A 27,030-nucleotide genomic window follows, 5' to 3' on the forward strand; every position below is an offset into this window, starting at 1 on the left:
AGTATAACAAATACAATATTTAAGCTTTTCCTCATTTATATATATATGTGTAATTTTTGGGGGGAGGGGGGCTTTTAACGGTCTGTTAAATGTAAATAAACATTTAAAATTAATTCAATTACTCTTTAATTAGCAATCAATTACACGATCCATGAAAAAGCTTCCGCCAAAATAAGGTGAGAATGGAATGTGCTAGGTGCCTGGAGTGATCGGCGAAAAAGCAGTCCTCGCTTTGTACATACAGTTATTAGAATTGGCCATCAATAGATAATAATTGTCTAGAACGATGTGTGTCTGTGGGATTTCTTCTTTTCTGTATTGTTTGCAAACACTGCTTTGCATCATTATGATCTGTTTTCTCCTGTTGACAATCTATTGTGGTGGACTCTAATCGGATCACAAAATTCCGGACATGGTTCGTTTAATCTGTGGCGGGCGGATTGGGGTTGGGATTGGGTTTTGTGTAAAGAAAGTTTCTATAGGTAAAGTGATACAGGTGGTACGAATTCCCTCGTCTTACATACGGCAGACAAACTCAATTATTGGACTATAGTTATACCAGACTCTGCCTCCACACAATTATCAAACGTTGGTTTTATTTATCAGGAACAATTCAAACATCTGTCTGACATAATTACTTTGTCTCCTGTATTTGATATAAACAGATAAGCAACAGGAAATTGTATAATTCCATACTTCTCTTCTCTTTTTTTCTTTTTTTAATTTCTAAAATACACTTACATTATGAGTCGCTAATACTTTGACATTCCTGTCAATTTATTCTTATATATTTATATTGTTTTCATTTCTGTCATATTTACTCCACATAAGAGCCTTTTTGTCAGTTCTTTCTATAGCAAAGTGTTAAGTAGCTTTTTATGTCAACAAAGATAAAAATCTAACAGAGTAGAAATAATTTCTTTCCCTACGGGGTTCCAGAAAATCCAGCGGACCTGAAACAAGATACCTGTTTATTGCCCTATAATGACTCGTTTCGGTTGGTTGATCCGCTGTGACAGGCCGTTTCACAGCTTGGCGCGGTAACTCCGCCCACCAAAAATAAACCACTTGTCGCTCCATATACGAGAGAAATTATCTGTACTTCATATGTAGGTCGAATAGGGACCACTATCGGTTGAGGATATTATTTACATAGTTAAAATTTTGTGTACAAACTATATACTGGATTTTAGTTATTGACTTGTGTATTGACTTCTTTTTCACCGAAAGGAATTATGTGAAAAGGATTGTTTAACTTAATTTCGTCTAATTTTTTTTTATTTTTTATGTGCACATGTTATAAATTATATTCAGAAATTAGGAAGTGACAAACGAAAAACTGCTGAGGTCTCATGTGTAGGTGAAAGCAAAAATGACAGTCCACGGGCAGTGGTCAAATGCCCAAAACAAAATGAAGATGTTACCTTCCACTCAAAACGGGTACATGAACTCAGCAGCGTACCCGCCGGACTCCCATCTTAGTGTTAGTAGATCCTGGAATGGACTTGTCTTCCAAGTTTCCCCTATCAGAAATGGATACACAAATGGACATACAATGGTGTCTCCATTAGTGTGCCAGGAAAATGGCTCAGATTCGCCAAGATCTGGGATGTCCACACCGGATAAACTGTTGGACTCTCCATTCGTTTCAGTGTCCAAACCCCGTTTTTCCATAGGATCTGACGACGTGGAGGAAAATTCTTATTATTCTCAGTTTGATTACTCGGAAACAGAACAGGAATATGTGACTTTGGACAATAACTACCTCGTGACGACCACTAGTACGCCAGCTTATACAAGACATCTATCCATGCTGGACTTCAAGAGAAATCAGCTGAACAATTCTACGAGGTCGGATAAAACCCGACATGTTCCATTTAGTGCTCACAACCAGGTGTTCATTGACAAAAACCTAGACCAATCTTATAGCAAGCAGAAATCCCTTAAAAGAAAAAGTCTTAAGAAAATAGCGGAGAACATTGGGTCAGTGCTAAGTTTGTCCCCCAGGAAAGATGGAAATCCTAAATTATTTTCTCCTCGGGAGGAAACGGTCTGTGTCAAGAGGGAAAGAAGTAAATCTGTGGGGGACCTTGAAATGTTTGAGGACCTAATGGGACAGAGGACTGTAGGGCAAGAGGGTGGGGATGGGGAGGGACTGGGACATTATAGTGACGATGATGTTGACGGTGATGATTATGGATTTCTTAGTTACCCGTTTTCTTCCTCGTCCTATCTTTCTGTAGCAATGAACAAGACGAAATCCCCCACACCCTCCCATCGTATCCTGCCGCGGATACGGAGAAGCAAGACCAAGCCTCTCCCTGGGGCCCAGCACGCATGTATGTGGAGCTCACAGGTGAGTCAGAATTTTAATATTTGCATTCACATTTCAATTATTTGCCTTGTCTAAGCATTTGCATCTTTGCACAGAAAACACGTTCTAATTGACTCCACAGAAAATATGCAATCGAATTACGTTGGAGAGCTAAAAAAAATCAGGTTAAATAAATATTATTACTGTACATATTTTATTGATGAGGTTTAGCAGTTGTATAGATATCTTGTCATAAATTCTAAAGCAAATTAATAGATCAAGTTGTTTTACGTAAGTTGTACAAATTTCATTGGATGATGACAACACGATAGTGGGGCTTTTCGTGTCTCGCATTACGCCCTCACGTTAACGGTTACATCCTAAAACTGTACTAGGGGGTAAACGGTATTCGTAACTGACAATTTTCCACTAGGGGGCCAGGGTCAGTCTAAGTTAAAAATTCATGTTACACTTGTAAGGGACATCTTTATCTAGTAATTCTCTCTACAACATTACTTTTATGGCCAGGTGAACTATATTTAATTTCTTTGGAACGCGGATAATGTTTGTGATTATGGCAGTATAAATCATAATCGCCCCTATTTAACCTAAGCCTCTCGTATACACAGGCCCAATTTCGGGATTTGGGGAAATAGACCAAACTGTTTATTTATTTCATGCCAAGAAAGTTTAGATGTTGCAACTATTGGACCGGAATTAAGTCATTCCTTGCATGACGAAGGGGATTACGTTCTGATTAATTCAATTTTTGTCTCTTGGAATTCTTCGCAATCTATCTTCTCCTACCGTGACCTCAATTATTTAATCATTTGTCGTTAATTCGTTGGGGGTTTATCTAACCTGTGTCAATATTAGAATTTGTCAACTGTTGACAAGAGACCCAACAACTGTTTACAATTTTATCTACAGCTCTTGGTTTTCTATTGTTGATATGTAACATCCTCTTTCGCTATTGCTTCAATAGAACTTATTCAACAGGTGAATCAAGATACCGACTCCACGTCGGGAACGTCAAACTCAAGGTGTCAGTATTTCAATATAGATATGGTTCAATCTTATTGTTTCCACGCCTCATGGCTCTGGTCGTGTGGGCAACTGCAAATCAATCTATTCTTTGAATATATTTTGTTTGTAATTGAAAATATCACAGCTTATTATTCATGTTTCAGAACGCACTTCTTTACCTCATAGTTTATTCTTTGTTTCTTAGTTGTAATTTGAATGTCTTCGTCCCACCTGTATTCGTTTTAATGGTCATTGTGGCGTGGAATATTTCTCACAAAAAACTGTGTCACCCTTGCATCGTCTTTAGTTTCCAGTAGGCTTCAGGAGTTCATAAGATTCTTTGTGAGATGATAAACGAGTATTTTATCTATGTGTTTGATCTTAAGACATCTTTGTTTTTACCCTGTTGAACAAAAAGAGGTGTTGTTAGCAGGTTACCTTGGCGTAAACCTGGATAAAACAATCTTCCTGTAAAGATCAACATTTCCTCTCTCATTTCTTGTTGACAAAGTTGTCTAAGAATGATAAAGAATTAGTTTAAATCTTAAGGGCTGGGCTTTATATCGGAGGGTTCTAAGCAGATGTGCTGTAAACGGTCTTTAAATAGGACTATAAGTAGACGTCCCCTCATCTCTCTCCATATTTGTTGACACAAATGAGACACACCAGGTTGAAAACCAACACTCCTCTGCCTTTAAAGTTAATTTTCGGTGTGAATTTTCGACGACCGTAACTTATTTAGGTGTTTCATGTCTATAAAAGGTTAAAATACTAAACGATGTTTACTTAAATTAACTGCCAAGATGCCAGTCATGTCATAAACTAACATTCAAGGACAGATTCCGGCCAGGGCTTGTTTGGGTCGGGCTACAGGATGAATGGGAATCCATTAAACTGAGAAGGAAATTAAAGGTGTGTTTCACTAATTAGTTCTCATAAATATTACCCTTGTCCCGTACAGAACAAATTGGAATATTAAAAGGTCAACTGACCGTAGCTAGTGCAGGTTAGGTCTTGTCCAGATGATTAGACACACACAGCAAAAGAGAATTTGTTCAACATTAATTTTGGTTGAATAACTTTAATTTATTCAAAATTTAAGCATATGGTACGTAAAGGTATAAATATATGCACAGTAAATGTATTTTTGGATCTTAGTGGAACATGGATAATACCTAATAACAAGACATATGCAATCTGCTTAAATTGCTGGAATGAAACGTTAAGAAAGATTTATGAGTATAAAGTAAGGTCTCAGAAGAAGATAGAAACATTGACCGAGAGAGGTTTTGTTTGTTCTTTATTGAAATGCAAAGTACTTGGAGTTCAAAAACCCAGGAACACAAATGACTTGAATTATGCTTTAGAACAAGATTTATAAAGGGGTGAGAGTGGGAATCTTAGAGTCAACACACCTGTTTTCCCACTATAAGGAAACTAGAACGTAGAAAGATGAAGTACATGTACGTTGTACTCTCGTTTTGGTCATCGGAAGGGATGATGTGTGTGGGGGCCATAACGCACCTGTCTGTGTAGGATAACATGTCGAAATCTGTTTCTATGCGTCAGCTTGCCACTGATGGCGATTGTAACCCAATCCACAATGACTGGGCTGATTTATGGATACTAAGTAGCTAATTCTAACAGGGGGCATTCTTATGTTAATTGTCAAAACCTTAATTATTTATGTCGATCTAATAAATTAAAAACCAACTTTCTCAAACATAGTCATATCGTTCTCGGAGATGGTTTTCGAGGTGGAAAATTGGAATCGAATCCCAATTGCATACATCTACACCAGCGGCATTTGATATGTATGGCTTACAATTAAGCATTATTATGCGGTGTCGTTTTCTGCATTATCTCCCAATAATCAAATATCGTTTTTATAATTCCAAAACAGAGGAATTAACACATAATTACACGCGACCATGAAACTGAAAGCCTTGACTCAACAACTGGGTATATCATTTAGAATTTTTCAAGTTTATCGAGAGGGCAATCTTAAATCATTTTCTCACGCACGTGGTAAAATATAGCAATACACATTCTACAACCAATAGTCATTCCACGCGATAAGGCACCCAACACTTCTCCCAGGAATCCAAGCTTTGGAATGAGTTCACCTTTTGTCACCGATATCGAGGGTATTTATCGCGATACGAAGGGGGGTCCCTCTGATCTCGTTAAACATTCAGTTTCTATTGAAATACCTGACAAGAAGATTGGGACTCAAATTGTACGAGATTTACAAACACTGTAATTGCAAATTACCATTTCATGCGAATTAAGTAACGATCCTGTCTTTTCTTTAAAGGTTAATATCCCTTCGCAATTTACTTATCTTTATTTACCTTTTAAAACAGCAGGAATAATGGAAAAAATATCAGCGGGTTTACCTGGTCATTTGTATCGCCATCAACATCTTGACCAAAGGGACATGTTAAGGTCCGATTATTAGGGTGACATTCTAGACAGATATTTGGATAATTGTGTAATCTTTGCGACTGTTTCATAACCCTATACTGTTCAGATCAATGATCATCAATGTTACGAGACAATAAAAAGGTGTCTGCTTTGTAAATAGATTTTACGATATAGGGTATGAAAATAGACGAACTTTTTGTATAAACAATTATTTTCACAGCTTATAAAAATGAGTTATGGTAGAATAAAATGAGAGATCATTCATCAAATTTCGTGATACAGTTCACACGCAATCGATCACTAGGTTGTATTATCATGTAAAAAAAAAATCTTACAAATATTTGAGTTACTGGGATCGTGTCCATTTCACAAACACCTGTTTTAATGAGTTTTTCCTTTAAGAAAACAAAAAAAGAAAAATATAGGATGTCAGTTATTTTTTGATGAATTTATGAAAACGAATTTCTTGACAACCGTGCATATTAAAATGAATGCTGGAAGCGTCTCACGACAAAAAGTGGCTACCGGTAAGGCACACCAGCTCATGCTTCATTCCCTGGGACTGGTTCATTTACTTCATGACTAAGTGGGTCACCTAAGATTCAGGGACGAGTGTTCTATCAAATACCACAAAAAGGCTCGAGCAGGGACATAGTCAAAAGAAACGCTTAGGTCCATGCATGAGTAAACGGTCAATTTCCCCCCGGGGTCAATTTATTTTCCCGCGAAATTGTAGCGTGAGTAATCAAGCATGGATTGCTCTGAGATGGAAAGTTACAAATTGCCCAGGCAAATTTTGTGCTTGGTGCGTTCTAATCTGATGACTGTTGTTACTACACAAAATTCAGATCATATAGATATATATTACAATGTATATCCACATTATTATCATAATAAAGGGATATAAATAAAATATTTTTACCATATTGAAGACATTGAAAGGTCAAGTAAACAAATTATCAAAATAAATACATACGTAATTAAATTAATAATAAATTTAACATTTGAAAATCTGTTAGTTTTCAAAAAAAATATTTTCACGTGGATAAACTGATCAAGTAGGGTTGTGCAATTGCATTTTATCGTGACAAAGGCGTAAAGCAGGGAATGTCGATATGTGCATTACTGTCTCTGTTAACAATGACTTAATGGAGTGATGTAACATATGTCGTGTTTGAATAATTACATATTCAACACATAAATATGCCATACTTACACATGTCATTGCTGTGGGGTCAGGCCAAATGAGATCTTGGTGTCTGCCCCCTTGTTCAGCTGTCTTTTGGAATCATTTGAAAATGTGCATGAACATAATGGATAATTATTGATACATTTATTATGAACAGTTGGGAAATTCCCTTCAGATGAGCACTGACCTCCTGACTAGAACAAAAAAAAATTATACATGCTAAACATAGAGGTATTGCAGGTCTTTTTCTGAATTTAATAGCTATATTTCATTGGTATGACTTGAACAATTTTGTTTTTATTTGTGTATGTGTATGATTTGTGATAACTGACCAATACACAGAGTTAGTGAAACACCCGGAAAGAAAATATTCTTGTTATATGGTTCCCTCGGGCAATGCTTGGCTTATTTGTGGCAGAACACACTTGTTTCTGAATGTTTACGGGATTCCTATCAAAATTAGTATGCAGTTATATCAATTTGCCTTGTGGCTGTCCTCGTTTGGTCATGTATTGAGATCAAGGGTCTTATTTGTAATACTGTATTTGAATAATATGTATCACAGTATAGATTGTGACAGGGGTGGGAGGGAGGATAGGATAAAAATTAATTAAATCAAAGGTGGAAAGGAGAAAGGGATACATTATATTATATATTATATTATATATAATACATACATATATAATATATATATATATATATATAATATATATATATTATATATTATATTATATTATATATTATACATATATTAAGAGAAACGGGCGCTCTCATTTTTAGTAGCAAAGGATAAATTGACTGTACTTAAGGAGGCTGGGGGGTCAACAAATTAACCACAAATTAACCACCAGATTTAACTTAATTTTTTAGATATGATATCTTAAGCTGTCAACTATCATTTGGCAAAGAAAAATTTCAAAAATTTTAGTTTTAAAATTTGATCATTTTCTATATCTTCATACGGAGCTCTTCTTCTAAAGGAGATCAATATAGTCTAAAAATGGCCACAACCCCCAGCCTCTTTAAGGTCAATAAGTCCTATGATTCTCTATATATGCCAAACTTTATTATAAAGTAGTGTTAATTTACAACATTGCAGGGATCATTAAAGTCTCAAATTCAACAACACAGTTTATCATATATGTATGAGAAATTCAAGACGATACACTTAATACAGCTTGTAATGGAGCACATTGTACCCAATGCATTAAGAAGATAATCCCTGTAACATTAATTTATCCTTGTCCAAGGACATACCACAGCAAAGACAATTTGAAGGGTATTCGGAAATAGAACACTGTCATTTGTTGCCCGAACATTTTCTTCAAGGTCGACACCCGAGCCTTCTAATCGGAATTTTATTTGGAGATGAAATATAAGATAGCAAAGAAAACTGTCTCTAGTGAAAAAGAGAACCATCGTAGGGGTCGCGTATGAATACTAATGATGTACAATGGCTGAAATGACAAAAGAAAAAAGTACCTGGCGACAGGAATTTAGCAGCGAACAAGAAAACTCCGAGGTCATTAAGAATTCTGCGTATGAATTGTGAAATAGGCTAAAAATTATCTGCGCAGTGTTAATTACATGAGCGACTAGCGAATAAATGAAAAAAGAAATGGGACAGAATTTTTTTTGGAACCTCTTGAATAATATGGGCGGTAGCTCAAGAGGCAGTACACTTTAAGTTTAACTACTTGCTGAAACTTAAAGAATGAAAGTTCTACTCTAGAATTAACACCGAAAACCTCAATCAATTTCATTCAATGATCGTCTACTACTTGCTGAGATCACCCTGACTCCGTTTTCAATGAGTGCTTGTGTTTGGCATAATTCATATTTTCCCTTCAAACGCGCCACCAAGGGAGACATCATTTTAACGTTTATTTGTCTCCGGGTCAATATTTCAAACTAGGCACAATAGCGCCCCGCTCTCCTACCCATAACGCCAACTACGATGTTGAATGACAATTCTCATTTATAGAGACCTTTTATAGAATTTAATGTAAATTTTATACGAACTTTCAAAAAATGTAAACATATTTTTAAACTGATTTTATCTACTACCCCAAAAACATATTTATTATCTGGAGCAAATAAAAAGTAGTATTATTTTGCATCGCCATGCAGAGCTTAAAATATGTCCTTTAAAGCGAAGAAAACACAAAGAGAATGAGATCCGTGGGTACCAGGTCTTCGTCTCCCCATGCACCAAAATCTTGATACAATGCCTTCTTTTACGACACATGCTTCGTCAATGGGTTTTTATGATAGTCTGTCAGAATAAAACCGATTTTCTCGAAGATTTACAATTTGATTAACGTGGTTTTATTTTTACTCTTTATGGACTTTCTATTTGTAATCAAGCAAAGAAGAGGCACTTTGACATGCAGTGGCTTTGTATTCTACGAGATAAAGCTTTTATAAATGCTACTGTCAATATGACCTCTTTAGCACTTTTATTGCATGCTCTGCAGTTTTAATTCATCCATTATTCAAATAAATATTGAGCAAAAATAACCTTTGCTTGAAAAAGAAGGACAAAATTAGTAACGACGAAGGGGGTGTTTTCCACCTTTACCGTCAAAGAACTTTCCCAGGATTGGGACCAGGACAATGCATGTTTTTATTGCAGATTTTTTCTTTTGATTCCTCGGGGAAGGTTTTCCCACAAGACCGAGACAAGGCGCCAACCGTCTTAACATCCACTGTCCAATATAAACAATCAGGGGATAATCCTATGCACCCACTGTCATATTTTTACATGCCACATGATGTGTTTTGCCTTTTATTTAACTTAAATGTGTTACATAATATAAAATTCGCTATTGAAATATATTTAGCACATCATATAAGACAAGTTTAAAAATTGTTTGGATAATAGATAGAGGATATTTTTAGTGGTGTTTATTTTTTAATGTGATTTGTTACTATTGCAGGGACATTGCACGTGGACCAGTTTGAGTGGGCGCCGGGTGGAACTTCGGCCGTTCTGTCTTCTGCAGATTACGGATGCTGAGAGACACGTTTTGCATAAGATCGCCTTATCTCGACTACAGGCTCTTAACCTAGGCTGTCCAATAGTTATCCCGAAAGGTAAAAGTCTCACGGTACTTTGCTATTCCTAAAGAGATGTCTGCCCTACCAGAAGAATGTAATTTTTGTTTATTAGGTGCCTCATATGTCAGTTCCTAGATTAAACTGATTCTTGCATTCCAATTTCAATTCAATCACACGTCCTTACCTAAGACTCAAGGAAAGTAAAAATCAGCATTTCCCTGGTTAATACAAACTAACAAAATCTGAGTACATTTCATTCTCAATATTCTGTTACTAATTAAAAGTTGTTAATATAAGCAATAAGTTGCAAAATATGGGTTTTAATTGAAGCAGAGGTGCATACAAGTATACTGTAAATCTTGCAAATGTACCATCATATTTCTATTAAAATTCTCTCAATTTGTTTTTGTAATTTCCGCCAAAGTTTGCCGGCTAGTCGCAAAGGTGTGGTTTGATAGAACGTCTTTGATGTATTTTTGAATAATTAAAGTGTGAAATTCCACGTAATGAACTTAAGCTGACCCTAATGAAGGTTTATACGGCAACAATTCTGAACTTCATTGGGGTATGAACTTTTGGTTTGAAATTTAAGGAGACGTAGAGATACAGGGCGTCTGCAAAAACAAATTAACTTTAAAAGAACTTAATTTTCGCACAATTGTAGTCGGTCCTGTTTCAAATGAAGGATCAAATGAGTTGAACATGCCCTCTCATAATCACATCGTAAATTATTTAGCGTCTTCAGCTTTAATGCTCATTTTTTGTACGTTTGTCGGAGCAGAACTTGTTTCAGATGAATAAGATGATCTCTAAGGAATTCCATTGTAAGACCCAGTAAAGGGGTAGAATCTTTTACACAGAAACGTGAATGGCTTCAGATATTTCTGTGGTATATTTTTTCATCCTAATCACTCAGAAACAAAACCTAGATGCACTGAACTGTGTTACTCTATGAAAAATCGGTCATCGGTAATTGTCAAGGAACAAAAGTAAAGATTTTTATCGTAAGATAAGATCGACCTTTAAATATTTTTTGTTGTTTAGAAAACAAATAAATATAAGAATTATCTAAATTTGAATAATTTGGGATGGGTGTTTTTCACTCAATTTAAAATTCTAAGGCATTTCTCTGACTGAAATCTATTTGTTTTCAAATGTGCTTAGATTGAAAACTTTCGTGTTAAATTAACAGACACGACCTTGTGGTCTATAGTTTATTTTCATTTCATGCCTTATTTTATACGGAAGCTGTCTAAATCAATATTCCATACACAGGTGTTTCATACAAATTGATTTTAGTAATGACATTTTTGTCACTGTGATATATTGCTGCAAGTATTATGGTAATTCAAACAGAAATGAACAATTTCACAAGTTCACTGCATAAATATTTTAAATGCTCCAAATAGTCAGAAGTGACAATATTTTACCGGACACAGTAGACCGATATCTGTTTATTTTCACGCGTTGTCAGATAGCGATTGTTTTGCTGTCCGAATCTTGTTATGTTGTAAGGCTATGAAATAGATAGTCTAATCACCCACCAAAAATACAGTCATAAAAATCGACATAAAAACGTGGACAGTCCCACAAGATTAGTGTGTAGACAGTGGCCTTAGACCATATTGGGAGTCTCTGGGCCGTAAAATATCGACAGGCCAGGGAGGCCGAAGGGGGTAATGACTCCCACGTTAGCATGGACCCCACAAACCACGAAATTCTGAAGACACTGAAAACTACAGATCTTTAAAGAGATATTCAAACTTGTAATATTTTCCTAATGATAATGAGATGCTTGGAATTTTTCCATTCTTCCCAGGGGTTAATTGCATTAGCTAATTTGCGGATTTTTCAAGTCCGTCCGAGCGATAACTGGGACTAGAATGTCTTTCATGAACCTGAAGTTGTCCAAACAATGAACATAATTTGCAATATTCTTCCAAGTTAAATATGTATTGTACCAATTGAATTTCTAGTTATCGCGTTCTGGCATATTTTAAGAAGAAATTCGTAGCATGAGTCACTGACTAAACATTCCAAAATTAGTAATTAAGCCTGGAAAGATTTGCTTAAGATTATTTGCCATAATATGCTTATTAAATAAACTATGGAATATTATATGCATTGTCTGAACGGGTGATTCAACTCTAAACTGTTTACTTTTACATGATTATGAATGGAGAACTTTTAAGAATGGTGACCATGGAACGTCGTTATGTCATCAAATAGCAGGGTCAGCGCTTAATGCGAACAAAGGATTCAATTAAATGACCACAACAAAGACAGCTAAAAGTGTAAAATAAACTAAGTCAAAATTCAAAAGTTGGGCCCATTCATAATTCTACAATAAATCCAGCATATCTTCGTACACTTGATTACAATTTTCTATATAGTAAAAAAATTGATATATTTGTGTACTTTATGCAAAACTAACACTGCGGGTTCTGTTTTTGGGAGCACTTTTCCAAAAAAATGTGTCTATTTCTCTTCAACTTCTCTTATTCTGTTTATAGGCTGAAATTGTCCAAAGATAGGTTACCCACACTGAATAAAATTCTATTTCTAATTGACAGTCCATCATATGTCTAAAGATATGAAGAACTGAATTAAAAATTAATAGTGTTTACCTCTCTAGCTATCTCTCTCTTTCTTCTTCTTTACAATAATATGCCTTTTACATATGGAGTAAAACCCCGAAAATATGTCCGTAATGATGGGGAATACCCTATAAAATTAAATGTAATGTTCGTCTCTTAAAAGTATAGAATTGAAAGAGGGAGATGGTATCAAAATGATAATGCATTAAAATGATTTCGCGTGATGTTGATCAAAGGAAAAAAAGAAACATTCCTTCAACAACTAGGGCGAATCTTGTTATTTCCGGAAGGGAAAGGATCCCCCATCCATCACATTACAGTAACATTCCAAAGTTACTAATGACGCCAACTCACAAGGTGGCGATATAGTCATCTGATTATTCCAATCAGTTCGTGATTTGCATAATTTGATGTCAATTGGCAACATTTTTTTTTCAACATCACGGAAGTTGACATCGTCTTTCTCCAACAAAATATCTTCTCGCCACCCAATGCCCATAAATAACATTATTTTTAAAACTTCATTAATAAACTTGCATTTCTGATGAGATGTCATATATTTAATATATTCATTGTATATATCAGTTTAGAATAATATATCTGTCATTAAGTGTATTTTAATTGCAAAGGTAGATGTATTTTAATGACTTATGATACTTCCAGAATCTACAGACTGTCGGCGACCAAAGCGACAAATCTTGTCGTTTAAAAGAAGTAAATCTGCCAACTTAGCTTCCATCATCGACAAGGTCAAATCAGACGGTGATAACAAAGGTAAAACACTAGTAACAATCTCGGTAATTCATCTTAGGGACAACAGTAAAAATGATGTATAGATTTGGGCAAATCGTTTCTACAAACCATTTACGGTTCATGAAAGTGATAATGCATGATGGCTTCTACATGTAGCATAAATTTCAAATGTTTTATTTAAATGATAGTCTGAATGGTTGCATAAATCGGTTGCCTATTTTCCATGAACTCTCTACATACATGCATTTAAGATGTCCCCCCTTAACGATCCCTATTTTATTCTTGTAGAGCATCAACCCGTCGGTTTGGTTTTCGGGATACCTTTGGCGAAATGTATCGCGAACGATATTGACTTGCAGAAAAAAAGAAGTGCTAAAAACGAAAACAATGACGTCATTATTCATCGTAGAGAACCAAGGTAAACCACATCAATTTAAAATATCAGTATATACTGTATGTATATTTTAGCAATCAAAACCTGTTTGTAAATATGTATCTCAAAGTGTATTACAATTTTTTCAGGAAATCCAGTAGCTCATCACAGGGTTCCACAGATAACTTGAATCAAAATGGAAATACTCTGTCACCCGCTTCAATCAGCAAGGTGCGCTCTTAAATATCATTTTATTCTATAACCAAGGAAGAAATCGAGTTTTCCTTAGTTTCTCTATGCATTACTCCACTTTGAATCTAAATGGTCGAGATTTGCAATCGTTTATCTACATCATTACTTCACTTTGTGTTTAAATGCTTACCCTTCTTGTTTTCAGAGAGTCCCTAGTACCGATTCTTTGTCCGAGTCCGACTGTAGTCGACACACGACAAATTCTAGTCTTGTCGATGCCCTGTCGCTATCGACACGTCCAGAGAGTCTGAAAAACGACCAGCTTTCGTCTTACCCCTCAAGCCAACCACGTGTTCCAAAAATTGTGCAAACCTGTTTCAAGTATCTTGAGGCTTATGGTATGTATTCTCTTAACAGTAATATACTATTTATACGATATTTTTAATTTATTAAAAAACAAGCATGCTGGTATAACTGGTAAACAGTTGCGAGTAATGTCGATTTTGAATATTAAAAGATGATTTTATTAAACAAAATTCATTCCTTTTTTTCAGGACTTCAAGTTCTAGGTATTTTTCGTGTTGGGGCATCCAAAAAAAGAGTAAAACAGGTAAACTACAAAGTCCTTTCCTATTAAAAGAATTTTAAATGGGTGTAAAAATAAGTTGCTATTGACTTGCTTGAAGAAGTTCTATTATTGTATTTTTTCAAGGCTAAATGCGTGATTGATGGCATGGTATATGAATTATGATGTTTCATGTATACTTTGTTATTTTCCCAGAAATCCTTAAAATAAATTATTACCTTTACCTAAAATTTAGACTATTCTCAAATGAACTTCAGTGATTGTGCGTTTTATAAGAGGTCTGATATTTCTTGTTTAGTAATAGCCCTTTAGAAGGAATAGCTCATAAATGATATTTTGGGAAAACATGTTTCCATAGAAACGTAACAAAATGTCATCAAGTTTCATTATATTTTTTGTATGAAATGAGATGACTAACGTACATGTTCCGTGAGAATAAGACTCATGTTTTACTAACAAGATTTGGCTTTATTACAGCTGAGAGATGAGTTTGATAGCGGTAAAGATGTGAACCTGGACGAGTCCCAAAATTGTCATGATGTAGGTGCACTGCTTAAAGAGTACTTCCGGGACCTTCCAGAAGCACTTCTAACACGTGATCTGTATTCAGCATTTGTGGCTACTCGAAGTAAGTTTTTTCTTTTCCTCCAGCATAAAATTTGTAATGTCCTCAATAAAGAGAATTGATATGATAGACTAAGTGACCACTTTTTCAAAATTAAGAATTTCCATTTTCAGAATTGGGCAGTAAAGAGGCACGCATAGAGGCTCTTAGTTACCTTGTTTCTCTACTTCCGGTCTCAAACAGAGACACTCTCTGGGCACTTCTCAACTTCCTGTCCACAGTAGATCAACATTCCATGGATAAAGTCGGAGAAGATGGACAAACAGTAAGTTGAAACAAAAATAAATTTTATAAAATGAATATAAATGACAAATGCTTTTTATGGTTTTATTTATTGGATATGTTTATTAATTGACATTTATCCACCAGTTGCCGGGAAACAAAATGGATTCCAACAATCTCGCCACTTTGTTTGGGCCTAACATTCTACACAAGGTGAAATCATCTGAAAAAGAATATCAGGTGGAGAGTTTGGAGCGGGCGGAAGAGCGCAAGGATGTCATTGACGTCATCAAAGACATGATTGAAAATTACAATCAAATATTCCAGGTAAGCACTGTATCAGTATTCTGAACACCTGCACCTAATGTATTAAATTCTTGTACATTACATTGATTGTATTTGCCTTTTCTGTTTGAGTTCTGATCATTATTTTGGTTTTGAAGGTTCGACCGGAAGTGCACGATGAAGTGATTAAATTGTTGGTGGACACAGACCCTGAAACTGCCGACGATTTGCTCAAGGCTATGTCAAATGACATGGGGTATGTATGAGCCAGTGTTTTAATTTTATAGATATACACTTTTAAATGGTAAATTATTAACATCAGTACATTGGAAATGCAAAGTGTCCCTTACACTGAAGATGACAAAGTATTCAATAACAATGTAACTAATGTTTATATATTTGCTTTCTTCTATAGAATTGAACCTGACCCTGACACTACTTCAAGTAGCATTTTTGAAGACAGCGATACGGCGTCACTGCCACATTCACCCTGTAGCGAAGGGGACTTTAATGCATCCGCAACAAGAGATAGTGCTCTACATCCGCCTTTAAGGAATACTCATAGTGAGGATATAATGACTCCTAAAACAAGGCGGAGATTCTTTTTTTCTAGTAGTGACAGTGACAAGAGTAAAAATAAAACTGACAATAATAATACGGAAAAGGAGCGCCCTAAGTTCCGGTTACGTATGGACCGGAGTCCAAGTCCCGGAAACAGAGCGAAAATGAGGCCACCGAAGGTGAAAATCTCTTCAGACAGTTCAAGTCCAGAAATTTCAGTCCGTCGTTCTCGCTCAGAATACGTAGATAGACCTCGATCCGAAAACTATTCGAACATTCTTGCCATTCCAAAACCAAACTACGTCAGACAGAATAGTGCCACAAGTTTTGGTAGTTATGCTAATACCTCATCTAGTGACAGTATGCCAGAACCCGAGGTATCAGGACAATATTTACTACCAACTCCAGTATCCACAGATAACTCGCCTTTGTCTAAGAGAATATCCCCGTCCCAGCGCAGGCCATTAGGGGTGCGGAGGAATGCGTACTCCGGTTGGGAACGTGAGCGCTGGCGGCAGTGGGAAATGTTAGCGGCGGAGGGAGGGGATGAGGGATTTGAGAAAGAGACTCTTGTATGATCCATGCTGAACTATGCAATTTATTGATGTTTAGTATGCGTGATAATTGGAAATATTTATACATTTTGCATTAAACGGGTAAATATCTATGTTCAAATCAGTGCTCTGCAATATATTTGGAAATTATTTCCTGTGCAATATGCATTTGGATTGATGCAATACGAGTAGTTTTTTGTATTTTGTGTTTCTCATTTTATTCACCCCCATGTAGATGTCTCTTTATTGTCTTCCATAAAACATTGTTAAATTTGAGATTTTTGTCTATGCAAATAAATAGATAAAAACTGTTATGGAAATCTGAACGTGTTCGGATAAAATGTATGTGAAGTTAACGAATGTGGTTTCTAAATACTAGGAAGTGATATGTTGCCTTTTTGCGGAAACATTTTTAAAAGAGAGATCAGATGTTCTTTATATTCATTGTTATATTGTTTATGCTTAGTACTTGTTTATAAAATCACAAAATAAATTATTTTACATACGGACAACTCTATGCTGTTTTATTTGAAAAGGAAAATTGGGATTCTTCCATTTCACACACGTCAACATATACTATTCTGTCAAATCAAGGTGGGCAAATATTGAGCAAAAGTACACTCATTTATATGTTAATGGAAGGGAAAATCAATTAACTTTACAATCCGATTATGCCGTAAAATCAGCGTGAAATTACATAGTTCTTTGATGTGGTGGTTTCTTCATACCAGAATATTGAATATTTGGTTTCGGTTGAGTGTTACCTGTACAAACTCTGGTGTAGGTTGTACAACTGTGTATCATTACACCGTAAGATCCCGTTACACCAGAGCTACATATACCATAAACATCTCCGGGGTATATTCATATCTGTACATCACTACTGTTCACAGGAATGAAATATTTTATAGAGGAAGGTCACATCGACACAGTTATTAATACGTGTACGTAAAGTGTATAATCATTACCTGGAAAACAGTAAGAATTAGATTTTTTCATGAAGTGTATTTCATGTCGTAGATGAAATTAACACGGTTTTAGTAATTTCAGCTATTATTTTTATAAATATGCACAGCAATTGTAAAGAGGTCATATTTTTGTGGAACATTTTGACTACAGTTAAGAATAAGAATACGTACACGTAAATAAAACCATTTTTTACAATCAATATCTTTAAATCTTTGAATGTTTGTTTTGCTTAACGTCCCCTAGAGAATTTTTTTTATCTAAACCGGAAGCCACCAGTTGTTAGTGGAAGGCTGCAAATTTACACCTGTAGTGGGATTCGAACCCGCGACGATACAATGCCAGTATTTTTTTTTTTTATATATAAAAGACACGTTTCGATTATTTTTTGTTAACCTTTCCAGGAATGTTAAACTATTTGTATTGCAACTGTCAGCAAAAAGAAAACGTTACCGACGGTGAACATACTACGAAGTGCATTTAGTATTCCCTACTCCCACGGCAATACCACAGTAATATATTATTTATGTTCTACAGAGTTTTCAACAACAAGATTGCCAACGTAATTTTTTTAAATGTCAAAAATTGTCAGAATCATGTAGATCATGTCATTCAAACCACATTAAAAAGCAAAACTATCTACAATCACGACGAGTCAACATTGTTGGTAGTTGGTACGCGAGTTATCTATTAATTATGATTCTAGAAATACGACGTTTGTCAATATTTTAAGTAAAAGAATGGTAATGGAAAATGGCATCTCGAAGAGTAACAGTTTAGATATATTAAGATGAGCCCCACCTAAAGAAAATTGACAAACAGGTCTTTTTTTAAGGAGCCTTTACACTCTGCACATTAGAGAATTCCAATTTTATGGTTTATTTAATGATTGTGCTCTTTTACATGTAATTATATTTTTAAAATAAATGATTTGAAATTAATCTACTGTCTATCAACTTGATTAATTTGTAATTAATCTACCCATATTTAACAAACAATCTGTTGGCACTTCGATGGGCACTAATTGTGCTCCTTTATTAGACGACCTGTTTTTTTATATTCATATGAAGTAGAACTTATTCAAAAACATCTATACTCGATGTTTTCAATTCACAATAGCTACTTTCATTCATATGTTATACATGTGTATCTCTCTTTGTATGTATCAGTCGAAAACGATATATATGTATTTAAAAACAGCTTACTGGGACAAAAGGGGTTACATTATCGATATCAGGTAGTGCATATTAGAATACAAAAATAGGAACTAGGTGTGTCGACCCCAGATTTAAAAAGAAATGGAAAGGGAAGGGCACAATTTAATTTTTCTCAATGGCCAAATTTTTTTTTCATTAGTGTATTATTGGATCCTCAAATCTTTCGTTTACTCCCTTGATTGAAGTCTCTTTTCAATTTATTGAAACTTTTAACAAACAATATGGATGGGGAAGAGGAGTAAATTGGACGAGTACATGCTTTGACCTTTATCCTAAATATACGTTGTTCAGGGTCACTGCACATTTTGTCAAAAGTAAAACATGGGAGGATCGAGCAAATTATAAAGGAGGACGCAATTAGCTCCTAATAACCAGTCCTGGCCAAAGAAAAAGAGACAAACGGACGGTCTGGGCGAAAGTCAGCACAACGCACTCGCAGTCCACCATACAGTAATGCACTTTTACATGTAAGTTTTAATCAAAATAGTCATGCGCGGATCTAGAGGGGGGGGGGGGGTTCGGGGGGGATTTGCAGAGTTATATAAAGTATATACTGACCCCTCCATCACACGATGAATTAGGTGTTTTTCACCTTTCGGAGATGGATTTTAGGTTTTTTTTCTTCTAGTTGGATAATAAAGTCCCAGAAATTATGTACAGAAGCTTGTTAATGCAGCCATTAACAAGGTCGGATGATGGTGGGAAAAAGATAGCATATTTTTTTCAACACTGGAGGTGTGTGTGTGTGTTGGGGGAGGGGGGGGGGAGTTCTCCGGAGATTTCAGGGTTATGTCCCTTCCTTACAAATGCTTAACACACGATTTTGAAGTAATAAATCCATTCAATTAAAGATACTTTCCTCAATCTATTTACTATTGTAACGCTGGACTTATTTTTTTAAGTTAATTTTTAAAGAGACATTTCCAACCCACCCTTACACATCAAGAATAGAACAAGTCTTAGTAAGGCTCTAAGAAATATGAATTTAATGACGCCTGGAAGAAACACATAAATGGCAAATTGTATTTGTTGATTCAGTCATATAAAGGACAATATAAAAGTTAACTGTGGAATTTGGCCCCTTATTTGGTGTAAAAATCGAAACACAGTTAAAATATCGTGAAGTTTTCAGTTAAGAACTTTCAATTTGTTATATAAAACATGCATTAATTCTGAATCAAACCGTACACGGTGTCACAAAAGATTCCAAAATATGACATTTTAACAAAATATCTCAATTCTGATGGAATTTCGTCAAATTTGAGATACTTTTTACTTCAAAAAAATAGAGCACAATGCTTGTCTATCTAAAATTTCTATACACAAGATGCATATGATGTTAGTGCATGAAATATATTAACTTCGGTAGATAGGCAAGCTTGTGCTCTTTTTTTCTGAAAATGTGCTTTAAAATTGATGAAAATTTGCGTATATATGTAAAGGGGAATTTAAAAATTGGCATACATTTTGTGACCTTCCTGTGATCTTTTTGTATCCGATTTATAACTTAGAATCAATACTCATTTTGTATCAGGAATGACAACTTGTTTAGTGCAGCGTTATTGGAGACGCTCCAAACCGGGGGACGAGGGGGGGGGGGGCAAAAGTGGGTTTTAGCCTATCTTGTCTTTTAATTCACATAATAGAATTCAATACAAAATCTACAATACGGTACCTCATCCGCTAAAGCAATAGAATAGAATTCTCTCTTGGTGGGTTTGATTCAAATGAAAATGTTCCTAAAGAACTTTTTTTCATTTAATTTAGGTCTAGCTATCAGTTCCCATGAAAGTTTTAACTTAAAGCGCACACTAAATTCTAATCATAGGTTGCATCCGAACCAGGTCTGGTAATATATATCCTTAGATGCATTATTCATGCAAGTTTTGGTCACCATACGGCTTATAAAAGCTCTGACGACATGTGAAAGTTTAGTCTAAGAGAGACAACTCTTACTCACATCCATTCTTCAAAACACACGCAAAATGTCTAAAGAAAAACATTTCGAATCCCCACCGTGGTCACACCTTCATGTATACAAATATTCAGCTAATGCAAGCTAAAAAAAATAACAGAAAAATGTAGCATCTAATAAATTGTGATATTTATTTACAATTCAATAACAGAGTAGTGAAAAAATATCCATAAAATAGGTCTTTTTTTTCATTGAAACAACAGGTAACAAACAGATAATAAATCCAACACAGAAGTGCTGGTTCAACACAATCTCTAATATTGTCAGCATACTGAACAGCTTATTTCAATGTCATATAACAATACAGAATAATAAAATTACTGCTAAAGGGTTTAAGTTAACCTGACAAAATATATTTTATCAGGTCAACTTTAAAATAATGTTTGCTTGCCCTCTCCCGACTCGGGATGGAAACCTTGGGTTGGTAGGTAGGTTGGAAAATTATTTTCCTTGGAAAATTTTAACATCAAGGCTAAATTTACAAAATCTATTTTCTGGGATTCATAAAAAATAAATGCTTTCTAGAGGTTAAAAACATTTTGAGTCGGGCCATTTTGAGCCGGTCGGTCAGGAGATGGCAACCAAACAATTTTTAAAGATGGCCTCATAAAGCAATGCCTACCAATGTTAAAACAAAAAGAATGCTGGTATAACTGAACAGGGTTCTAGAGGTACAATAGCTGTAAAGGAACTAAGGTACTCTATGAACAAGGGGCCATTTCCACAAATCTGAACAAAATCATTCTATAATTCATTACCCACAATGGCAAGAGAATAATTTGGACTACTCAAAACCTGCAATTGCACTTGCATGTAAAACATTAAAATACCTGCATTTCAATCATTGATAAACAGGTGCAAGACTCCATGATACACTATGTATTAATAAGCTGATAAGCAAAAAAATCAGAAACAGACAGAAACATTAAGGTAGTATATAAATTAGTGAATGTATTTGAATTTCAGTACAAAATCTTCATCACAGGAAAACACGATGAGATTCAGTTAATGAATTGCAGTAGTACATGTACAAAAATTAGCGAATCCTGTGAAATACATTAAGCTAGTCTATGATAAAATGAATGATATTGGTCACCCTGTGGGAAAAAGGAAGTAAAACTGAAGGACATTTACCTTTTTTCCCCCTGAAGTGGGACTAAGGAATGTAGGAAAACACAGGGACAAATTCATCACAATAAAAGCATTCTCTGTTGGGGAAATTCAAATGTGGAAAAAAATCTGTTAATCATATACTAAGATAAAGCAAAGCTATTTCCAGCACAAGAAGCACGTGAAAACGGTAGGAATGTTACAAATCTTCATTTCTTTGAAATAACACAAAAATAAACAACTCATGAACACAAATGATTGTCTACACTACTACTAAGCCAAGAGTTCGATAGAAACCTTCTCCATCAAAAAAAATATATATATATAATGGAATAATTCACCAAAAAAAATCACGTAAGTGTTCTGTGACACTCTGCTTGACCTGAAAGGTGTGACAGCATAACTCATATTCCTGGGATTTGGCACAAAAGTCAATTGTCTCACTGACTTAAAGAAGCATTTCATCCAAACATAGTTATATCTCTACCTTATCAAGTTATAAAGCTTTATCAATGCATAAATTAATGTCTAATTACAACAGAGCATGTCAAATTAATTGTGAATTTGTGAGTCTACTACAGTACATGACATACAAAGACAAAATGACTAACAATCGCATTTGACCTACAATCACACTTGAATTGTCAGAAAGGAAAACACATGGAAGTTTACTTCATACAGTATTTAGTTCCACTGATATTTAAAAAAAAAAAAGAAGAACTTAGCCAATGAATAGGAAAGTCTTCACTGAAAAACACAGGCTGAAAATTCGAACCAGTTGACATCAGTGGCAGTAAACTTCTTTTTTAACAGACAAATTTTCCAGCAGCTGTTTCTGGAATTTTTTCCCTTTGTTTTGAGGGATGAACAGCAAGATTGCATGTAGATAGCTTCACATTACCTTTCCAAGTTAAAAATACAGTCAACTTTGTATGAACACTGAAAAATATATCTATAGATAGAAAAATTTGTAATTACTATAGGTAGCCATCTTGTCCACTTTTCATATCCTTATCAATAATCAACATCATCACACTTATTTATTATATATTTGAAAAATTGAGCATTAGTACCAATCTGTGGAAGTATAACAAATTATCAATAAAATGAATCGATCAAAAAATAAATTCATATATATATTGCTTTTACATACTAAACTTTATACATATTCTTCTGGTCATGACTCATTTCAAGATACTTTTTGGATGAACATCAAATGTTGATAAAAAACAGTAATGATGATTTAAACAGAATTAAACAATTCCTACACAGACTACTCCTAAGATCTTTTGTTGTTTGTACACAAAATTCAATATGACCTGAACAAAAAAAAGTTCAAACCCATGATAAAGTATGGATTATATACCATATGAAACACAGGAAAGAATAAAATAATAAGGCCACAATGCTGAAGAACCATTTAATCTGTAAATATCTTCATCTATTGCAAAAATTGTATGAAAAAGCACATGAAAAGCAGAGTGAAATAGATTCTATAAATCTGTTTTAAAGTTAAAAAAAAGTGGCACAACACTGATGGGATTATCTCCCTTCTTTCAAGCTGAACTTCAATATTAACCCTATTCCTTGGAATCATGGGACAAAAATATTACACAACATTTCATGTATGTGCTTATATTTTTTGACCACCAACCTTAAACAGAAACCCATATATTTGTAGACCTAGATAAACATATCACATCACAGCTTATCCTCTCTATGCCTTTTTCTTTTTGAACAGTTTGAGAAACTGATGTCGTTTTTTCTTGTTTTCTAGCCTCTCATTTTCCTCACTTTTGCCATTTTCTAAACTAACAGATTTCAACATCAGTTTCTTTATGTTGAGTTCTGACTGGGATTTCGGCATAAGTGTAGGGCTGGAGTTTTGGGTGATTAGTCGTGTGCTGGGGGGCAAGGTGAAGTTTCCCCCACTCTCTTTATCCGTCTCGTGGGTGCCTGACCGAGGCCTATTCACAATCCCTCCTCCATTTGTTATGGGAGGGTGGCTGTATCTGGTCCCTTTAGAGTCCGAGTCAGAATCCTCTGTACGAGTGAGAGTGAGGTCTGTAGACTTATCCATCTCAGAAGAGGACGGTGACTCTGAAGAACTACAATAGAGTTTTTTTCTGTCAGTCAAACATCTATTTTCAAGCAAATAAAATAAGTAAATTGGTTCAAATACATGTAACATTAATCCCTCAAACAATGCTTCTATTAAAAACATTATCCTTAATATTTTTTAATTTGATTTCTATGGTGAGAGGTCAAAAGCATTACTGAAAGTGAATAAACACATTTAAATTGAAATTAGAGGTACAGTGAGCAAGCTCACAAAATACCCCCTCCCCACCCCACCCAATTTTTTTTTAAAGTGCCCATTTGCAATTTTGTAAATGTAACCTTGAACTTGCAAAATGACCTTAGTTAAAAAAAATGACCAATCCTCTGGTCATACGTAATTTTTTAATGAAATATCAAATATGGACATTCAATGTTCCATCTTTAGGAAATTATAGACCTGACATCAATTTTACACTTTTTCTACCAGTCCAGTGACCTTGGACTTGCCATAATGACTTGGGTCAAGTTTATGATATACCTTCAAGATGTAAGTAATATTTGTGTGAAGTATGAAGTTCTAATGTTTATCCATTAGAAAGTTATGGACCAGACACACATTTAACATTTTTTTGCTGCAAGTGAACTGACCTTGGATTAGATCATGGCATACCTTTAAGTCATAAGCAATATTAGTGTCAAGTATCAACTTCCAATGAGCCTTCATTTGAATGTCAAAGACAGGACACAAATATACTTATTTTGTCATTGACCTTGAACTTGCTGGGATGTCTTGGGGTCATGGTCAATACATACCCACAGATCATAAGCAATATTTGTGATAAGTATAAGCCTCTAATGTTCTCTATTACAAGATATGGTCAGGTGAGAAATTAAACATTTTTCTATAAGTGACCTTGAACTTGATCAAATGACCTTGGTTCAAAGTACCGACATGCTCATAAGCAATCTTTGAATGAAGTATGAAATTTCAAATGTTTCTCCCTAAAGAGGTTGTAGATTGGACAAGAATTTTATACTTTTTCTGCCATTGACCTTGAACTTGCCAGAATGACCTTGAGTCATATCATGCCACACCCTCAGGTCATATATTATCTTTGTACCAAATATGAGCTTCCATTGATTCTCCATTACAAATTTATAGCCTGGATAAGATTGCAGATGGACAGATGGACAAGGTGATTCCTTCCCAAACTTTGTTTGCAGGGGGTATAAAAATCATAAAACAAATTGTCCCTGAGACATTTCTGATTTATCTGATATGGCCTATTCTTACATTCCCATTAGTTTTACTGTAATCTAACATGTACCTTTCGTCCAGGCTAAAGAGAGGTCTGTCAGAATCAGAAATGACACTGGTCGTTTCTGATAGTGGAGATACGGGACTCTCTGCCATTCGGCTGTTTACATGCCCCGGTCTGCCCAGAGAGTTAGTGCTGCCAGAAAATCCTACGCGTACCAGTGAGGAACTGCTCCCCACCAGGGCTTTAGGTCGTTGTCGAACCTGCATGTTGTACCCTGAAATCATACAAATATAAACTGGTAAAAATTGATAAAAGATGGTAAAGAAAATTACTGTTTACATTTTTACTTCATTGGAAGACTTAACCAGTGTAGGAAAAATGTACCGGTAGTCAAATATCAAATTAACTTAATTACAATATATTTGGAAATTTTAGACGATAACATTTTACCAAAACTTAATAAACCATTCGACCCCAGTTCAAATTTGTCCAAACTGTTTTCCCACTGAATCATTTTGTCCCCACCCTTCCATCATGTCAAAAAAAATCTTGTGTTGACCTTGACCTATGCTATAAATTCATTTGAGATTATAATCATTGTCTCAGGCAAGAAACTGAAAAATCAAAAGGCTCTCAATGGAGTCTGTATTTTCAGAGCTGCAGGAGCAAATGGACAGATGGTAAGGCAAGATTCCACATTCCCCACAAAATTTGCTGCTTAGGCAAAAACTGAAAACTACACTATATGCAATGGTAAGAAGCCAACAAAAGCCATTAAATTCCAGAAAAAAACAATAATCTTTAAACCACATTATACAACAATAAGTACAGTCAAACCTCGTTATCTCGAACGTGACTTGGATATTGGAGGATTCAAGATATTGAGGGTAAAATACATAAAGAAATGTAGTTGGGACTTCCAACACTTCTACATATCCCTGGTATCAAGATACTGGTGTTCAAGATAATGAGGTTCAACTGTATATGTACTTGGTAACAATTGGATTTTCTTGTCTTTGAAATATAATGCTAATCAAAAAACACTGGACTCAGAAATTAGTATACAAATATACATGTATATGTATATGCATTATATCACAATACACATGAACAGATATCACATGACATTGTCACGAGAATTATTTTAGTTTTTTTATAGTCAATTTTGAAGAAATAAGGAAAAGGGAGAGAAAGAATTTGTTTTCACAAATATCCCAATATACACTCAGATTTACAGGAATTTATTATGGTACATGTATATATATACTGTCTCATTGTAGTCATTAAACACAGTATACACTGAAAAGAAATGAATACATTTTATGAAGTTCAAGGACAAAAATTCACAATAATTCCAAGTCTTCATTTCAAAACATTTTATGTATTAAATTAATGTTTATACTATTTCCAATCATAATTATAAAATATTAATTATTGTACCTGATTATCTCACCCGGAAATGTAATCTAAAGATTTGTTATAACTAATCAATGGTTCTTCAACAAAAATATCTTATTTACTTTGTACAGTATACTGGAAATTTTTTGCTTTATGAAGATATAAAAATTTAGATGGTGGCCCCACCAATGTTTCAAGTTGATCATTTATAAGTTATCTATCTTCATACCATGGCTTTTAGTCAAAATTTCCCAGTTTGCAGTAGTACAAATGCGTA

At 34.8% G+C, this 27,030-nt stretch overlaps 2 protein-coding genes across 4 annotated transcripts in view; one reads left to right on the forward strand and one right to left on the reverse strand.

Moving 5' to 3' along the window:
- The first annotated feature begins 1,168 nt into the window (after positions 1–1,168).
- On the forward strand, positions 1,169–17,276 carry LOC133197191 (uncharacterized). Its single transcript, XM_061333092.1, has 12 exons — positions 1,169–2,356; positions 9,896–10,052; positions 13,277–13,387; positions 13,655–13,784; positions 13,889–13,970; positions 14,137–14,329; positions 14,486–14,541; positions 14,995–15,145; positions 15,256–15,407; positions 15,512–15,691; positions 15,808–15,905; positions 16,065–17,276. The coding sequence occupies exons 1-12, from the start codon at positions 1,373–1,375 to the stop codon at positions 16,786–16,788; spliced, it is 3,018 nt and encodes a 1,005-aa protein (XP_061189076.1). The 5' UTR covers positions 1,169–1,372; the 3' UTR covers positions 16,789–17,276.
- A 3,758-nt stretch (positions 17,277–21,034) lies between these two features.
- LOC133197195 (stromal interaction molecule 1-like) overlaps positions 21,035–27,030 on the reverse strand; it is a 29,277-nt gene continuing 23,281 nt past the window's right edge. For all 3 annotated transcript variants that reach the window (XM_061333098.1, XM_061333100.1, XM_061333099.1), the window contains 2 exons: positions 25,422–25,629; positions 21,035–24,140 (listed from right to left, as the gene is read on the reverse strand). In XM_061333098.1, coding sequence (XP_061189082.1) covers positions 23,750–24,140; positions 25,422–25,629 — 599 coding nt within the window. In that variant the 3' untranslated portion in view covers positions 21,035–23,749. The remainder of the gene's footprint in view (positions 24,141–25,421; positions 25,630–27,030) is intronic.

Source organism: Saccostrea echinata, unplaced genomic scaffold (genome assembly GCF_033153115.1).
Source record: "Saccostrea echinata isolate AGI-Se365-2 ecotype Australia unplaced genomic scaffold, CSIRO_AGI_Sech_v1 ptg000030l, whole genome shotgun sequence".
Classification (NCBI taxonomy): domain Eukaryota; kingdom Metazoa; phylum Mollusca; class Bivalvia; order Ostreida; family Ostreidae; genus Saccostrea; species Saccostrea echinata.